The following is a 16504-nucleotide window of genomic DNA, read 5'->3' as shown; positions in this document are numbered from 1 at the left end:
GGTTCCACGGAGAGCTCGGCTCACTCCAGTGGTGATGACGGAGATAAGGGGTGAACCACTGCCCATCACTGTTGTCACTGGCCAAGCCCGAGCCACCTGGCTCCAGTGGTGGTGCCAGCACACTGGAGCTGCTTGTGCCTTGGCCTACCAGCTGCAGCCCCTGAGAAGCTGAGGATCTAGCCCGCCCCTGCTTGTGCATCATATATTAGAGGCAAGCCAGGAAGCATCCGGTTCAAATCCCTCCTGCACCCTAAACCTATTTGGTCTCATCTGAGCAACTTGCCCTCTCAGCTGCCAGTCTGTCTTAATGAAGTTTGTAGTAGTGGCCTACCTTTCAGGGTGGGCTGGACCACTATGCAAAGCACCCTCTGAAGTGTTGCCTGATGCTTCCTGCCAGGCCCCTTCTGGCCCTAGCTGCTCAGTGTGCCTCTTCCCTTGTGGTAATATTAAGAAGATTGTCGTTAGCATGCAAGAAAGGAGGTGCAGCAATCTAGTAGCTGCTTGCCAGGTTGTGACAAGGGGCCCAGGAGAAGCCCTTCCTGCCCTTCAGCTTGAGTGAACTGGCAGGAAAGGTGGCAACTGTGCCAGGTGCCCCTGTGGTGAAGCAGGATAAAGCTCAGTCTGAGTGGCGGCTGACTTGCAACGCTGAATGGCAGAGGTTCAAGCCCTTCCTTCTGGTAAGGCTGGGGGCTGGAGCTGTGCCCGCCCTGTGGGTTATGTCTGCCTCAGAAACAGAAGGCTGATCCTAGCCCAGGAAAGCTTGGCTTGTCCGGTGGGCCCCTTCGGCTTTTTTTAACTCTGTGGCCACTGGCCAGCCATTTAGCCCAGTCTCTCACGGGATCATCTGCAGCGGAATCCCCCACTAATGCCAGAGCTGCAAGGAGGCAGAGCCCCAAATACTAACACTACATCCCCCCCCAAACCCTCAACCTAAACTATAGCAACGTGTATATTTGTGCTTGTTTTACATAATTTACTATGCCCAGTTACTCCCCTGTAAATCCACTGCAACCAATGGGCTCAGACTGGAGTAACTTGGCATAGGATTGCACTGTTAAGCCTTCTAGTCATGGGGGAGGAAACCAGAGGTGGGCCCAGCAGACTGCTGGGAGTCCCACTCATAGCTTCTCCCCTTCTGAGGTTGCATTCACACACTGAACACTGGATATAAATTCTGCCCCGGTGGTCAAAGACACACACAGATCACAGGCAGCCACGATTATAGTGTGCTACGAACAAGCAACGTGCACCACACCGGAAGCGCCTGCAGGATTAGGAACGTTTTGCAAAAGCAAACATTGCCAACTCAAGAAAAACAAGCCAGTCCTTGCACACCACTTTTTCGCCAGCCATCACCGCTAACCTGAAACGGTGCAGCATTCACACACGACTACAGTGCTTGGGGAGGGGGAAGAGCCGAAAACTGTGAGAGTCAGAAGAAGTAAATATATTGGCAGTGCTGTTTGATGGGGAGCGTGTCCATTTCCCCAGGGGATGACAGGAAGTTGGCTGTCTCATTGGAGCAGGGAGGCGGTGAGCTCCGTGAGGCGGTGCTGCCACTCTGGGTGGCTCCTTCATCCCACCACCATTTTCTGTGCGGAGAGGGAGGTGCTCAGAACTGCGAGGCGCTGCTGGGGTCACACTGCAGCAGCCGCACAATGGATGGGTCACTCTTAGCACCTTTGATGAACTCTTCCAGAGAAAGTTTGCCTGGAAAGGAGAGACGAGAACAGCATAACAAAATCTCCAGTCAGAAGGGCCTTGATGGCAGCCATTGGGCAGGAGAACTAACAAGCAAGCCAGAGAGCTTGGTAGTTCTGCACTGATAGAACAAATCCCCAGCTAGCCACAAAACATATGGGATGAATCTTGGGCCTGACGTTCTCTCACAGATTAACATCCCTCACAGGGCTGCTGAGGGATAAAAATGGGGGGAGGGCATATATGGTACCTTTGGAAAAAGGGCAGGACACGCATATAATAATTTAAATTTTAAACTTGCTAAATTGCCTCTGGTGGTACATTTTAATCCCTGCTGTTAGATTATTGCTATGTTACCTTTACTGTACTTTTAAAAAATGGTATTGTTTGTGTTATTGGCTTCTGCTTTGAGAATTTGTAAAAACTGATATCAAGATTTTGAATTTTCTAAATAAATAAGGCTTGCCTAATTTCCTCTCCATTCTATTCCTTTGCTATTAAATGAGAATTAAAGGGACTAGAAAGGAGGGCAGGTGCCATAAAACACAAACACCTTTGCATATGAGCCTGTCCCCATCCCCATGTTTTTAGTCCCTGTGCAGGGAGGGAAATGTGTGATCATATAGGAATAGACCTTGGGAAAGTGGAGCGGCATTTGTTAGTGGCCATGATTGTTAACTAGAACCTCCATTTGCAGGAGCACTATACCTGTATATAGCAGATGCTCAGGCCAGACAATAGGGGGTGGCTATCATCATTTATTTATTTATTTATATTTCAATTTATATACCACCCATCCCCAGGGGCTCTGGGCGGTGAACAGTTAAAATCGATAAAAACAAGAACTAAAATCAATATACAAACAATAAAACAAATTAACAAAGTGCAGTGGTGGGGAGAACCCTCCCCCACCCCAAAGGTGGGAGGCCGACATGGCACCACCCCCTTCAACCACCGAACGCCTGGCGGAACAGCTCTGTCTTACAGGCCCGGCGGAACGATAATATGTCCCACTGGGCCCAGGTTTCCATTGACAGAGCGTTCCACCAGGCTGGGGCCAGGACTGAAAAGGCCCTGGCCCTGGTTGAAGTGAGGCGGGCTTCCTTAGGGCCGGGAACCACAAGTAAATATTTATTCGCTGATCGAAGCGATCTCCGAGGAACGTTCAGGGAGAGGCAGTCCCGAAGATATGCCGGTCCCAACCCGCTCAGGGCTTTAAAGGTAAGAACCAACACTTTGAACCCGATTCAGAATTCAACCGGAAGCCAGTGCAGCTGGCGCAGGAGAGGTGTGATGTGTGACTAGTAAGGTATACCAGTCAGGACCCGTGCCGCTGCATTCTGGACCAGTTGTAGTTTCCGGATCAGGCCCAGGGGTAGCCCAGGGTAGAGTGAGTTACAGTAATCTAGCCTGGAGATGACCGTTGCATGGATCACTGTAGCCAGGTCCTGGGGCGTCAGGTAGGGGGCAAGTTGCCTGATCTGACGAAGACGGAAAAATGCAGACTCGGCAACCGCTGTGACCCGGGCCTCCATCAATAGGGAGGCATCCAGGAGCACACCCAGACTCTTTACCACTGGCAAAGTTGCCAGTGGTGTCCCATCCAGGGCAGGGAGCTAGATCCCAACATCTGGCAGTCCCCGTCCCAGCTACAGCCGACCGCTTTTGAGTGCAGAATGCTGGATAGAAGGCATCCTTGGTTCGATCCAGCAGGGTCCTTTGTTCCTGTGGATTCCACCCTCTGACTGGATAAGTATGACTTGGGGCCCCCCAGGCCCCATAGGCTAAAACCTTTGTAGCCAAGTCATTCAAGGACCTAGCCATGCTGCTCAAGTCTGATGTGTTGGCCAGGAAAGCTTAGCTTTGAACTCATTTATGAGCTCACTGCCCGACAGGACAGCAAGCGGTTTCCCCTTTCCTCCCAAGCTGCGGACCCCATTCTTGAGTCATGTGGAGTTGCTGCCTGTGCCAGGCAGCCCCCAATTCTACTTAGACGGCACCCCTTGCTTCCTGTTGCTCTCCAGCCTCACAGAGCCACCAGGCAGCTCACCCCTAGCACACTACCCTCCATCTTTGTATTTAATCAGCACACGTCTGTCTAAGAGCTCAGGATTTAGGGATGACGGAGTGTCTTAATCTGTCTCCCGCTTCATTTACCATCGTTATTGGTATCCATCTGTCGGAAGATTTTTTCTGTCCGTTTCTCGGGAGTTGACTCATCCTCTGGCATCTTCATCACCGAAGAGACCATTTTGTAGATGGCCTGAGGGGAGGGAACGAAAAGCCAATTGAGATTTGAATCCCCCTGCAAACTTCCACCAAAGACAGGCCGTTCAGGATGGCCGGCTGGCTCAGCAACCACAGCCAGCACCGGATTGGGCTGGTCCTGACACACAAGAGGCTTGCAGCAGGTGCTCCTTCACTTCCAGTTTGCTCCTAGAATGCGTCAGTGAAGATGGAAAAACCCTCTGGATTATACAACATTTTCTGCCTACATAACCACAGTCAAATGCCCCCTCTCCCAAGGGTAGGAGAAGATGTTTCCACACACTGATGAGCCCTCTTCATTTTAAACATTTAGGTGCCCCTATATAGGCTCAAATTCCAGTTGCATCCCCATGCAAAACATAAACAGGTCTTCAAAATAGTAAAGACTCCAACAGCACCTTTAAGACTAACCAACTTTATTGTAGCATAAGCTTTCGAGAACCACAGCTCTCTTCATCAGATGTATCTGACGAAGAGAGCTGTGGTTCTCAAAAGCTTATACTACAATACAGTTGATTAGTCTTAACGGTGCTACTGGACTTTTTACTATTTTGCAACTACAGACTAACACGGCTAACTCCTTTGGATCTATAAGCAGATCTGCCTCTCTTGCCAACTAGTCCTGCTGCTAATTAGGGTATAGATGAGGGAGACAGCAGCCCTCACTCACCTGCCTAGGCCTAGAAGTGCCTCTGGGCCTAGCCGCATTCGCTGCCGGTACGACTGTGACACGGGGCTCATTAAGACAGGCTGCTCAGCATTACACGCTCTGGTTTGCTTCACGCCTTTCCTCCGTGAGCCCACAGAATTTACAGAAACACGCAGTCAATCAACCCCCTTTGTATCCTTCCTTGTGAAGTGTTTTCTCATTGTCATGATCCAACTCGGATTTTAAAGTCTGAGGATTTAAAGATAAACCCCCCCACACATCTGTCCAGAGAACAAGCCTTCCAGCGCTCCAAAGCAAGCAGAACAGACTTGATTAAACAAAAGCAGCGGTTTTTAAAAGACCCAGCATATGATTTCCCAAGAGGGTGTGTGCATTGCCTGGTTGAAGAAATTGGTAATTAACATTCAGAATGTTTAGGAAAAGCTTCCAGGAGTAAAAAACAAATCCAAGCAGCAGATGGGGAACAAGCAGCACCCCCTGAACGGCATTTGCAATCTCTACGTTCCAGCCACTCCCTCTGCCCCTATATGTGTTGGTTGGATGTCTGGAAAAGAACTCCAACTTTCTGGGCAAATTCCAAAAGGTCAGTCCAATGACAATGGCAGAGAGAGGCGCACTTCTTAGTGCAAACCTACTACATAATGAGAAATTTCAGAGGTATAGTTCAGAAGGGAAGGGGGGGGGCGGAATTCTGTATTATCACACATGCATGCAACACTCCTCTGCCATCAGCAGAGGGCAGTGCAGAGCAGCAGAGGAGGTTACAATAACAGCATGAAAAATAAGAATCCAGGGGCACTTTAGAGACCAACAAGATTTTCAGAGTGTAAGCTTTCGAGAGTCTACGCTTCCTTCTTCAGATTCCATGTATCTGAAGAAGGGAGCTTTGACTCTCAAAAGCTCACACTCTGAAAATCTTGTTGGTCTCGTAGGGTTGCCAGGTCCAGACTGGGAAATTCCTGGAGATTTTGGAGGTGAAGCCTGAAGAGGGTGAGGTTTGGGGAGGGGAGGGGCCTCAGAATGGTGTAATACCATAGAGTCTACCCTCCAAAGCAGCCATTTCCTCCAGGGGAACTGATCTCTTTCACCTGGAGATCAGTTGTAATTCTGGGAGATCTCCAGCCACCACCTGGAGGCTGGCAACCCTACTAAGGTGCCACTGGACTCATATCCTACTATTCTACTACAGACCAACACCGCTACCCACCCAAGCCTTAAGAATTTGCTTTGCAGGATCAAGTCAAAAGACCCTCAGTCCCAGCTAGGGTTGCCAGGCCCCCTTAACCTCCCGGTGGGGGATTGGGGCCTGGCACTTACGTGTTTTGGTGGGGTGTGTGTGCGGGAAGTGACATCATCACGCAGCCCGTTATGCGTGCCCACACTCTGCAGGGGCCCAAAACACACCCGTTTTGACCCAGATTGGGCTCATTTCGGGCCCATTTTGGTGTGGATAGGGCCTGTTTTGAGCTGCTGCAGAGTGTGGGAATGCTCTTGTGCTCTGCAGTGGCCTGAAACAGGCCCAATCCAGGCAAAAATGGGCATGTTTCAGGGCGCTGTGGAGCTCAGGAGCGCTCCCGTGCTCCAGAGAGGCTCAAAACAGGCCCGATCTGCACCAAAACAAGCCCGAAACAGGCGCATTTGGGGCCCCTGCGGAGGGCAGGAGCGCTCCCGCGCTCTGCAGTTGCCCCAATCCAGGCCAAAATGGGCCCAATCTGGGTGGCAGCAGCACACGGGAGTGTGCAGCGCTGCAGGGGAGAGCACACAGAAGGCCAGGAAACGAGCCCGATCTGGCCAGGTAAGCAGGGGCGGGGTGTGCGGGCGGGAGATCCCCCGCCCCCAGCGGGGGTCTGGCATCCCAGCATCCTGCTTAGAGCAGTGTTCAGCCCAACGCCTCTAGGAAGCTCATCAAGACAGACATGACGACAGCGGCTCTTCTGTTATGGTTCCCTGAGGCCCGTCAGCAGCACTCAGCATGCTGCTTCTGGCCATGAAGGTTCCATTTGGCTGTCCTGGCCAACTGCCGTTGATAGGAACCATCTGCCGCGAATTATCTAACTCCTTTGAAAAGCCACCTAAAGCCAATAGCTGTCACCGCTTGTGCGAAGAAGCTCTTTCCTCTGTCTGGCCTGAGTCCACTGCCAATCAGTCTCACTGAGCGACCCGAAATATGAGTATTACAAGGGAAGAAGTGAAATTCATTTCACACCGTTCAAAATTGCAGAAGCTTCTTATTTTCTGAGAGACATCTCTTCTGTAAACTGAACAGTTTTCACAACATCCCCCCGGGATGCTCTTTCTGTTTACTGCCCAGCTGACCTTGTGCAGATGTGGCTTGGGAATTATACCTCACGTTCCTTTTTGTTGAAAAGCTTCCTGTTCTGTTCCATCAAAAGAAAGGCAGATGGGCCTGCCACAACGTGCAGCCTCTTCTGCCCCCTCACCCTGAACCATCCAGTGAATTCTGTAATAGCACGTTTGGACTGATTTATTTCATACCAGAACTAACTGCAATATGGTCCACTATTATTTTAAAAGATGTCAGAATAAGCAGATGTCTTATTTATGTGGCATTTTTAAAGCGGTCTGCATTTTGGGGAACGGAGACTGAGAGTATGACTGGCCCATCTCTATTAAACTCTCTTAGCAGGACAAGGATTTGAATTCAGATCAACATTTCCCACCGGCTTGCTTATACTGCTACTGTTTTTGATATAATGGGGGTGGTTTTATATGAGATAAATGAGATGGCTGAGGGCAACTCCAAGATTGCAGCAGGTGCCTCTTTGGAACTCAAGATACATGGTCCAGGTGACCAAAGAAAGCCAGTCTTCCTTGGGGCCAAGGAACCAGTACCCCTCCTAAACCAAGTGGAAAACAAACAGCTCCTGCACCACAGGGCTTCTCCAAGTCTTCCACTAGGGAATCATTCGCTGATCTGGGCACTCAAGCCAAAGAAGGTGTGGGCGGTTTCTTCTGTTCTGACTTCCATTCTGCAGTGTGTGTGGGGGGAGATGCAACAGCACCCGTTCTCGGGACTTCCTTGGCTTTAACCTATGTATGCATGTGCCATCAAGTCACAACCAACTTGTGATGATTCCAGCAAGGGGCTTTCAAGGCCAGCGAGAAGCACAAGTGAGCTGAAAGTGCCTTCATCTGAACAGTCTTCCTCAGTGCCCCCCTCCTCGAAAAACTAACCCTGCTTAGCTTCTGAGATCTGATGAGATTGGGCTATATGATACCATTCCACATCCCCTGACCTTAATCTACCCACTTTTTAAAAAAGCCAACAGTTTCCCAGGTCAGGTGTTTCCTTTTCTCCTTTCCAAGTGTGCTTTGAAGATTTGAGTTTATAAATATTCAAAGCCCAGTTAGGAGACTGTCCCTCCACCCCCAAGAAAAAGCTGAATCACGGCCTCCTGCTCACAATCTGGGATACGTTTTGCCTCCTGCAGAGAGCTCACAATAAACAAGAGCCTTATCCGGAAGCAGCGACCAGAATTCAGCTGTGAATGCATCTCTCTTGGGAGAAAATGGGATCCTGGAAAACACCCCCAATTTCCAAGCTGCCCCCACCTCAACAGAGAAACCCACCGGATAAACAGTAGTTTAAAAAAATTTCCTTTGAAACCTGAAATCAAGCCTGTGTCGGGTTCTCTTTTGGGGGTCAAACCCATTCCTGGAAGCCATTGATATCCCGCAAACAGAGATCTAGGCCTGGACCCCAGAGGGCCACTGTCACTCCATTCCACATGCAAATGGCAGCAGTAAAGCCTGATGCTAGAGTTGCCAGCCTCCAGGTAGTGGCTGGAGATCTCCTGGAATTACAACTGGTCTCCAAGCCACAGACATCAGTTCACCTGGAGAAAATGGCTACTTTTGGGGGTGGACTCTATGGAATTGTGCCATGCCAAGTTCCTTTCCCTCCCCAAACCCCACTTTCTCCAGGTTTCTCCAGGTTTCACTCCCCAGATCTCCAGGAATTTCCCAACTTGGAGCTGGCAACCCTACCCGATACTGGTTTTATTTGTAGCAAAGCAGCTGGAATGGGCCAGAGAGGCAGGCTGGGGAGGGCCTAGGGTTGCCAGCCTCCAGGTGGTGGCTGGAGATCTCCCAGAATTACAACTGATCTCCAGACAACAGAGGTTAGTTCCCCTGGAGAAAATAGCTGCTTTGGAGAGTGGACAGTATGGCATTATACCTCTCTTCTTCAAGCCCTGCCCTTTCCAGGTTCCCACCTCCAAATTCTCCAGGAATGTCCACACCTGGAGCTGACAACCCTAGGAAGGCCTTCCACCCTCTCTCGGTTCTCTACTCCAGCTGTGCTCCACTCCAGCGCTGGTGTCCAAGCACAATCCCGTCTGTACTCCCCACAGCCTCCGCGCAGACTGGGCATCCGCTTTCAGATATGGAGGTATCTGATAGCAAGCGATCCTCAGAGACTCTAGTCAATGTCAGTGAAGGAACAAAAGCTTAATGGGATTTCAGCCCTTCTGCTCTCTAAAGAGAAATGAGAAAGCAGCAAGGGGGGGGGACAATCCAAGTCAGATTCTGGCCATTTCTGCTCAGGTTATCTGCCCCAAGTTCAATGCTTTGGGAAAGTGGGTTTTTTTCCTGCTTTTCTAAAGCATCGTAGTGCATCTGGGGGTCTCCAGGGTTTCCCTGGCTTTTCTCTGGCCTTTCTCAAACCAGCTTTGCAATAAAGTTTTTTGGGGGAAATCATAGCAAAGCCTGGATGGCTGCTGTGTGGATGTGAAAACTCAGATTTTGGGGCCCACGTGGCAGCCATTTTCTCTGATCCTGTTCCTGCAGTAGCCATTTTCTCCCCTGCCACTGGGGGATTTTAACATTTTTTAAAAATCAGCACTAGAATATCATTATATCGATATGCCGTTGTAATAATTGGTGTGGCAGGTTCTCTGAATCCCTGGCTTTCATTTTTCAAAAAAGTAAGTCTTTAGCCCCTTTGTGAAGATATGCCTTTCCCCTCATTTCTCCACAACAGAAGAGGCTAGAGACTTATTTTTTTTAAAAAAAAATTAAAGGTGGGAATTCAGAGAACCCGTGAAACCGATTGGCACAGTGGTGTATTGACAGAATGATATTCTAGTGTCAATATTTCAAAAAACTGCAAACACCATTGGCTCAGGGGGAGGAAGTTGGCCACTTCTGGGGGACTGGGACACGGAACTGTGGTGGAAGCTTCATTACTGTTATGTTTAACTAGCAACAAAACCTGTTGTAGGAAAAAATACAAAAATGATTTGGCTGCACTCTGCAGGGGGCTGAATCGGCCCAAAATGGGTATGATTCAGGCCAAACTGGGTCTCTGCAGAGCCCAGGAGTCCTGCTGGGGGGGGGGCACAATGGGCCCTGGAGCATACCTGCGCTCTGCAGCCGCCAAATCCAGCCCCAATTCGGGCCCCGCCTTTCCCTGTCGGACAGGTAAGAGGGGGCGGGGATGGAGGGTCGGAGTGGGAACTGGCAACCCTACCTGAGGTGGCAGGGAGGCCTGGCGCAGACCTTGGCTGCTCCACGGCACTGGGCCTTCCTGCTGGGGCCTCCTCGGCAAGCCGTGTTGCCGAGGACTCACCTTTCATCACTGTGGAGGGGCACACGAGTGTGCCTGCACGGGGTTAAAAGGTAAGTCATTGCCAATACGGCTCGCTTTTTATAAGGTAGGATGTGCAGCTGTACCAGCAATGGGTAAATAACAAAATCTCATCCCTGTGTGGAAGCCACCTCATTGCATGCCTATTGGTAAGCCCCTCGTTCTCTCAGCCTCCGTTCCTCCACATACAAACTGAGAATAACAACCCTGAGACACGCTGCAGGTCACTCACGACCCCCTCTGGGCAGCCTAGTGACCCTGACTTGGAGGGCTCAGAGGAAGAGCCTGAGGAGCCAAGGCCAGGGCACGAAGAGGACCAGTAGGGTCAGGGAGGCCTGATGCTGCAGAGGCGCCTGCTGACCACGTCCCAGCAGCGCCAGGGGCCTCCCTGTTAAACTGTGGAAGTCAGCCCTTGCCACTGCAATAACCACTAGGCATTTGCCAGGTAGGACACAAACCGGGGCCCACAGACCCCCCCAGGACCCTCTACCATGCTACAGGAACAGCAGCAGTGGAAAGCCGAGGCTGAGGTGGCACAAAGGAGGCAAAATGCCAGACTGGCTGTGTGTAACCTCTCTGTGGACCCAGAGCAGAGTGCTGGAAGTGGTACTTCCTCACAGGATCCTGGCCGGAGCACAGCACAACCTCAAGAGCTTCTGCCTGCCAGCAAGTGCAGCTCAGCCTGGTTAGCACCCTGCCTATTTGGGCTGAGGCTTGGGAAGGCCACATTCCTGTATCCACTAGGTACAAGCCCTGCAGCCCAGCTTCAAGAGTCCAGCCCCAGAGTAGGCCTGCTGCTGCTCTGAGCTCCTGAGCCTTGCTGGTCAAGCCAGTGCCCCTATTCTAGAGGAGTCCAGGCCAGCCTAAAGAGCACAGAACACTGCAGAGCTGTGGCAACAGACCTGAAACTCAAACCTCTAAAGCCCTTTGCGACTGTAAGACGAGGCAAACAGCTATTCCCCCTCTCCCCCATGCACCAGGATTCCCTTAAGAGGTCTGCCAGTCTGGGGCCTCATTTCCCTTCAAAATAATCTGTCAGTGATTTCATTTTACTTGCAGACGCTAGCAAGATTAAAGCTTCATGTTTCATTTTGCCTCATTGTGAAAAGAAATGGAATATCCACGGAGCAGCTGTTCCTTCGTGCCACCCCCCATGGAGTGGGAAGAAAAGCTGTAACCTGATGCAGCTGGCAGGCATTTGTATTGCCTGCAACAGGGGGATCCCAGAGAGCCAATCAGCTCACACCCCAGACCTCTGCCAACCTGCTTCACCGGCCGACTAGATCCCCATGAAAACCAGCTCTGCTCCTTCAGGCATCTGCAGCGCCACTGCTTTGGAGAGCGTCTGAATGAAAAAGGGAGGCCTGCAGCTGCAGGAGCGAAAAAGGAGGCAGACAGAGGAGAAAACCCTCCCCTGCCTGGAAAATGGCTGCAGCACTTGAAATCCAAGGAACGAAGGGACTTGGGTCTCCATTTGCCAAGCCCAGCCCTGGCACCTTCCCAAAGGAAATCCATTCCTAACAACAGTTGCCAACTGCCAGGAGAAAACATGCTCCATTCCTTATACAGAATACTTCATTAAGCCTCTGTTAAAGGGTCAGAACATGTTTTCTCCAGGCAGTTGGCAACCCTGCTTTAATACCAGTAGCCTATAAACACAACTAATGGTTGTGCCTAGTGGCAGATGCTGAAGATTGCTTACCCCTTAATGAGTGGATTTTCCCACTCATTAATTAGGGCTACCAGCTTTAATAGGTTTAATCAGCAGATTACCCGACTCCAGCTTTGGTTGATTTATCAGGGAGACCCAGTTTTAATCAGGGTGGGGCAACTGAAATGGGTGGGGGCCGGGTGTCAAAGGCACCTGAAATTATTTCTTTAGTTTGAGGTTTGCTGCAGTTCTGGTGCATTTCCGAATGAAAAAGAAAACAATAAAGGTGTATATTCCTGGTGGTGCAGCAGGGTTTGTTTGTTTTTAATTAAATAAGAAGTCTCAGATGTATTTGAAGTTATTGACAAAAGGGCACATGATTCCTCAGTTTAAAAGTCTCCTTGCTGATTAATATGTCAATAAATATAAAGTGTGCCAAATGCTGTCTATGGAGTTAGCAGACGTATCTTTCAATAGACTTTAAGGGTGGAGGCTGTAATGGGAACACAATTTCAAGCACAAAAAGGGTGGGCGGGCGCTGAACATCAAAGATTCTTCTGCCAGCTGGGACAGAGGGGAAAAACTCTCACTCCTTCCCCTTCCCTGCTAACTCAAGTCTTGTTGACTCCCGGCTTCCCTATAGCTGAAAGGAAAGAGAAAGCCAGCTTGGAAGCATTTTCTCTTGCCCATGTAGAGATCTCTGCAGGCAATGTGGGTTGTCTCTAGAAGAAACAGGAGTCTCTAGACTTCAGCATCTGTTCCTAAGAGATATTTGGTGGAGGCTCATCTTTTTTTTTTTAATAAAAGATTAAAAATTAGAGTCAAACCCCAACGAAGCTGAAGTTGGTTCCCAGTTCCTTATTTGCAGTTCCTAGTTCCTTATTCGCAGAGCAAAACACAAATATTGGGGGAAATTGAAAAGTTCTGTACCCCAAAATAAAGACAGTAGGAGCACATATCACATACCTCCACATCCAGTGGACTCTGCCCTCTAAGTGAACATATACTGGGTCCTCCTACAATGCCCAGTTCTTGAGTTAACAGCTTCAAATTAGGGTGCCCCCAGAACAAATCAATAAGCAGAAATGGGGATAGCTGCACCCGAAAAAAAACTTTGGGTCACCCCAAATCACACAGCTCAGCACTCCAAAGAATGTCCCCTATCCCAAAATAAAATTCCCCCAATATTTGTGTTTTGTTCTGCAACTAAGGAACTAGGAACTGTGAATAAGGAACTGGGAACTAGGGACCAACTTCAGCTTTTTCAGACCCCAGGCTATCTACTTAATTTCACTTTTGTTTATCTGCACACCAGGAGAGAAAACCTGGAACCTCTGATCTCTCTTATCGTCCATCATGTGTAACAAGCGACTCTGTTCCAGTCCCTTTTACAGAGATTCACACCACAAAGATTTGTGATGCAATTCAAACCAAGCCACTCTCTGCCCCCAAGTTTTCCCTTTTCCCCACTTCCCTTCTGTAATTCTGAGGAAAATGATCTCTTCTTTATAGCATCTGTAGAAGTAAGCTCCGACTCATGAAAGCTCATGCTGGAATATAATACGTTAAGGTGCCGGTGGACTTCTGTCTATTTCTCTAAAGGGGACTTTAACAACATTCAAAAGGTATACTTCTCTGGCCCAATGGGGCGTAGATGGGCCATTCATCCGTCTTTCCTCTCCACAATAAGTTATAGTGGAACTTTGCTCTTTGACAAAAGTTTGCAGCCAAACTTGGGTTCAAAATAAGGACTCTGTGTGTGCGTGTGAGAGAGAGATTTATAAAATTACGTGTAGGGCAGAGAATGTAGATAGAGAAAACTCCTTCTCTGTCCCCATAGTGTTAAAATTTGAGGTCACCCAATGAAGTTGATGGACAGTAATTTAGGACAGAAAAATGTTAATGACTAATTAAATCATGAAATTCACTGCATACGTATATATGTATGTATGATTTTTATTTATTTCATTGATACCCCAACTTTCTTCATTGGGGATAGAAAGTAGCTTACATTGTTCTCTTCTCCATTTTATCCTCTCAACAACTCTGTTAGGCTGTGTGACTGCCCCAAGGCCACCCAGTCAGCTTCCATGGCAGAACATAAATTTGAACTTGGATCTCTCAGAGCTGAACCAAACGTGACAAGTTACTAGAGTTCAACTTGTGTCCGCTTACCTCAAGGTTTGATGGGAAGTGTAGGTCCTTGTAGCTTTAAGTTTAACATTTACAGAGCAGTAGGGAAGGAAGTCCAGACGTGGGGCTCTCGCTGGGTGCCCCCCTTCCCCTTCGGTGGGTGTGGGAGGGGTTCAGGGCTCCTCTCCTGCCCCCCCTTCTCCGCACAGCGCTAGCTGCTAGCGTGGCTTCAGGCAGGGGCCGGGTGAAGAGGTCAGCAGACAGGGCGCCCAGAGCATCACAGCATCTTTCCCCCATCCTCGCTCGCCTGGCCCCTGTCCAAAGCTGGGCAGCCTGGAGCTGCATAGCCCAGCGTGCTCTGCCTTTCCCAGGTCACACGAAGCATCACTTCATTTCCCCCCCTGCTCACCTGGCCCCCGCAAAGCGACACCAGGCTATGCAGCTCTGGGCCACACGGAGGGGGCTGGGCAAGCAGGGGGGGAGATGAAGTGATGCACTGGGAAAGCAGAAGGAAAGGCGCCCGGCATGCTCTGCCTTTCCCCCACTCGCACGGAGCATCGCTTCATCTCCCCTCCTCACCCGGCCCCCGCAGAGCGACATCGGGTTATGCAGCTCTGGGCCACGTGGCTTCGGGAGGGGGCCAGGCAAGTGAGGGGGGAGATACAGTGATGCTCTGGGTGCCTTTCCTCCTGCTTTCCCAGTGCATTGCTTCATTCCCCCCCCCACTCTCCCGGCCCCCTCTGCGTCGCCATGAGGTAAGCAGACACGAGTTGAACTCTAATAACTCGTCACGTTTGGTTCGGCTCTCAGATCCTAGTCCAACACTCTAACCACTACACCACAGCGACCACAACTATTTCAGGAAGAAAAGGTCCATCAATGGCTACTGACTATGCCGACTAAAGAGAAGCACCCTGTCCAGAGGCAGCCAACCTGTGAATACCTCTTTTTATACTCTGGCTTTCAGAAAAACACCCACCACACTCACCTGCACAATTTCCAGCATCTCTTCCCTGCTGATGTAGCCGTTCCCATCAAGATCATACATGCTAAAGGCCCACATGAGCTTCTGCTCCAGCTTCCCCCGCGAAGTGACACTCAGAGCAATGATGAACTCTCGGAAGTCAATGGTGCCATCACCATTGGTGTCAAAGGTGCGGAAGACATGCTCGGCAAACTTGGAGGCATCGCCGTAAGGGAAGAAGTTGGCATAGATCTTCTTGAACTCCTCTACGTTGAGTATGCCAGTGGGACAGTCCTTGAGGAAGCCCTTGTACCACTCTTGAAGTTCCAAATCAGAGAATTCTGTGTTCTCCCGAAGATCTTGAAGCATCTCCGGACGCAGTTTGCTATTCTGCTTACCCATGGTTGAACCAGAACCTTACACTGAAATGTAGGAAAAAAGCAGAGGTCAGAATGGAAAAATTATCAGTGTTCAAACTCACATCTCATTTTCAGAAAACACCATCGGGCTTTTTCATAGAAGACTCTTTCAGGAAGGCTGTATGTATTTTTGCATTTACTACTTTCCCATGCAAGCAAAAAGCCTGCTTCATATGATCAAACTGGACTTCCAGACAATCATGAATGCTTCAAACTTCCTTTCGTTTCTTAAAAAAATGCAAGCTCAGAATTTCAGGAATTCAAATTCTGGATTAGATTTCAGAATGGGTTTGGATTATGCTGCTTGCAAGAAAGCTCGGAAATCTTAGTGTGACTATACTGGCAGAAATCATTAAGAGCCAAATGTCGCTCTTCATAGGAGGTAGCTCCTTCAAACTCATATACACAAGTCAAGAGCATTCCGGGCTCCAACACCATGTGACAAAGGTTAAAAAACACCAAAGATTATCCTTCAGGAGGCAGGACTTTAACCACCACACACCTCAGTCTTAAAGACAGTAACAGCTTCCCCAGTAGTGCTTTAAATATTAATTTCTTTGAGGTGTTTTGGTGCTGTTCATTCAACAACAAGGCACGCTCATTGTGGTGGTCTCTATTAGCAGATTGGCAAGGGGGGGGGAGCATGGTAAGAAAAAGTCTCTACCCACGCAGAAATCCTTCTGCCCTTGCAGAAATGACTCCTCCCTCCTTTGCCCAAATCCCCCCAAAATCTCCTTGTGCCCCAATCTCCTTGGCAAGCACAAAGGCTGCCAAGGAACATCCCGGTAACCAGAAAGTGGCACACAGGCATCCAGAGGCTGAAAGGAAGCTAGGCGTTCTGTGGCCAACCCCTCCCCTCCCAAGGATCCTTTCAGCAGGGAGGGGTTGGTGCCACAGCATACCCCCCCCCACTGCCACTTATTCTGCCTTCTAAGTGTTCAGCAACAGGGAGGCTAGCCTGTCCCAGGGCCCACCATATTTTGTATGTTAGCTCTGTAGAGAGTTGCACCTTCCCTCTCTCTTCTCTCTGTGTGTCAAACAGCAGTACCACAGCTCTGCCTCCCCTCCCAGCAATACAGACACCCACACA

At 49.7% G+C, this 16504-nt stretch overlaps 1 protein-coding gene across 2 annotated transcripts; it reads right to left on the bottom strand.

Moving 5' to 3' along the window:
* Positions 1–1415: 1415 nt before the first annotated feature.
* On the bottom strand, positions 1416–15397 carry HPCA (hippocalcin). Of its 2 annotated transcripts, XM_055000019.1 has the most exons (4): positions 15242–15397; positions 7897–7902; positions 3859–3964; positions 1416–1710 (listed from the first exon to the last, which is right to left on the bottom strand). In XM_055000019.1, the coding sequence occupies exons 1-4, from the start codon at positions 15395–15397 to the stop codon at positions 1613–1615; spliced, it is 366 nt and encodes a 121-aa protein (XP_054855994.1). In that variant the 3' UTR covers positions 1416–1612. The 2 variants fall into 2 exon arrangements, with proteins under 2 accessions (XP_054855994.1, XP_054855993.1); XM_055000018.1 differs by lacking the exon at positions 7897–7902 and having other exon boundaries at positions 15020–15397.
* Between the last annotated feature and the right edge of the window lie 1107 nt (positions 15398–16504).

The sequence above is a fragment of the Eublepharis macularius genome, chromosome 15 (assembly GCF_028583425.1).
Source record: "Eublepharis macularius isolate TG4126 chromosome 15, MPM_Emac_v1.0, whole genome shotgun sequence".
In the NCBI taxonomy this organism is placed as follows: domain Eukaryota; kingdom Metazoa; phylum Chordata; class Lepidosauria; order Squamata; family Eublepharidae; genus Eublepharis; species Eublepharis macularius.
This window is presented reverse-complemented; position numbering and strand designations above follow the sequence as displayed.

Bases quoted from the DNA above. Each gene is read 5' to 3' on its own strand.
- HPCA (XM_055000018.1), bottom strand. From the start codon at position 15,397: ATGGGTAAGCAGAATAGCAAACTGCGTCCGGAGATGCTTCAAGATCTT. The intron at 3,965-15,019 runs GTGAGTGTGGTG...CCCTCCCCTCAG, and splicing joins AGATGCTGGAAATTGTGCAG to GCCATCTACAAAATGGTCTC. The intron at 1,711-3,858 runs GTAAATGAAGCG...TCTCCTTTCCAG, and splicing joins GATGGATACCAATAACGATG to GCAAACTTTCTCTGGAAGAG.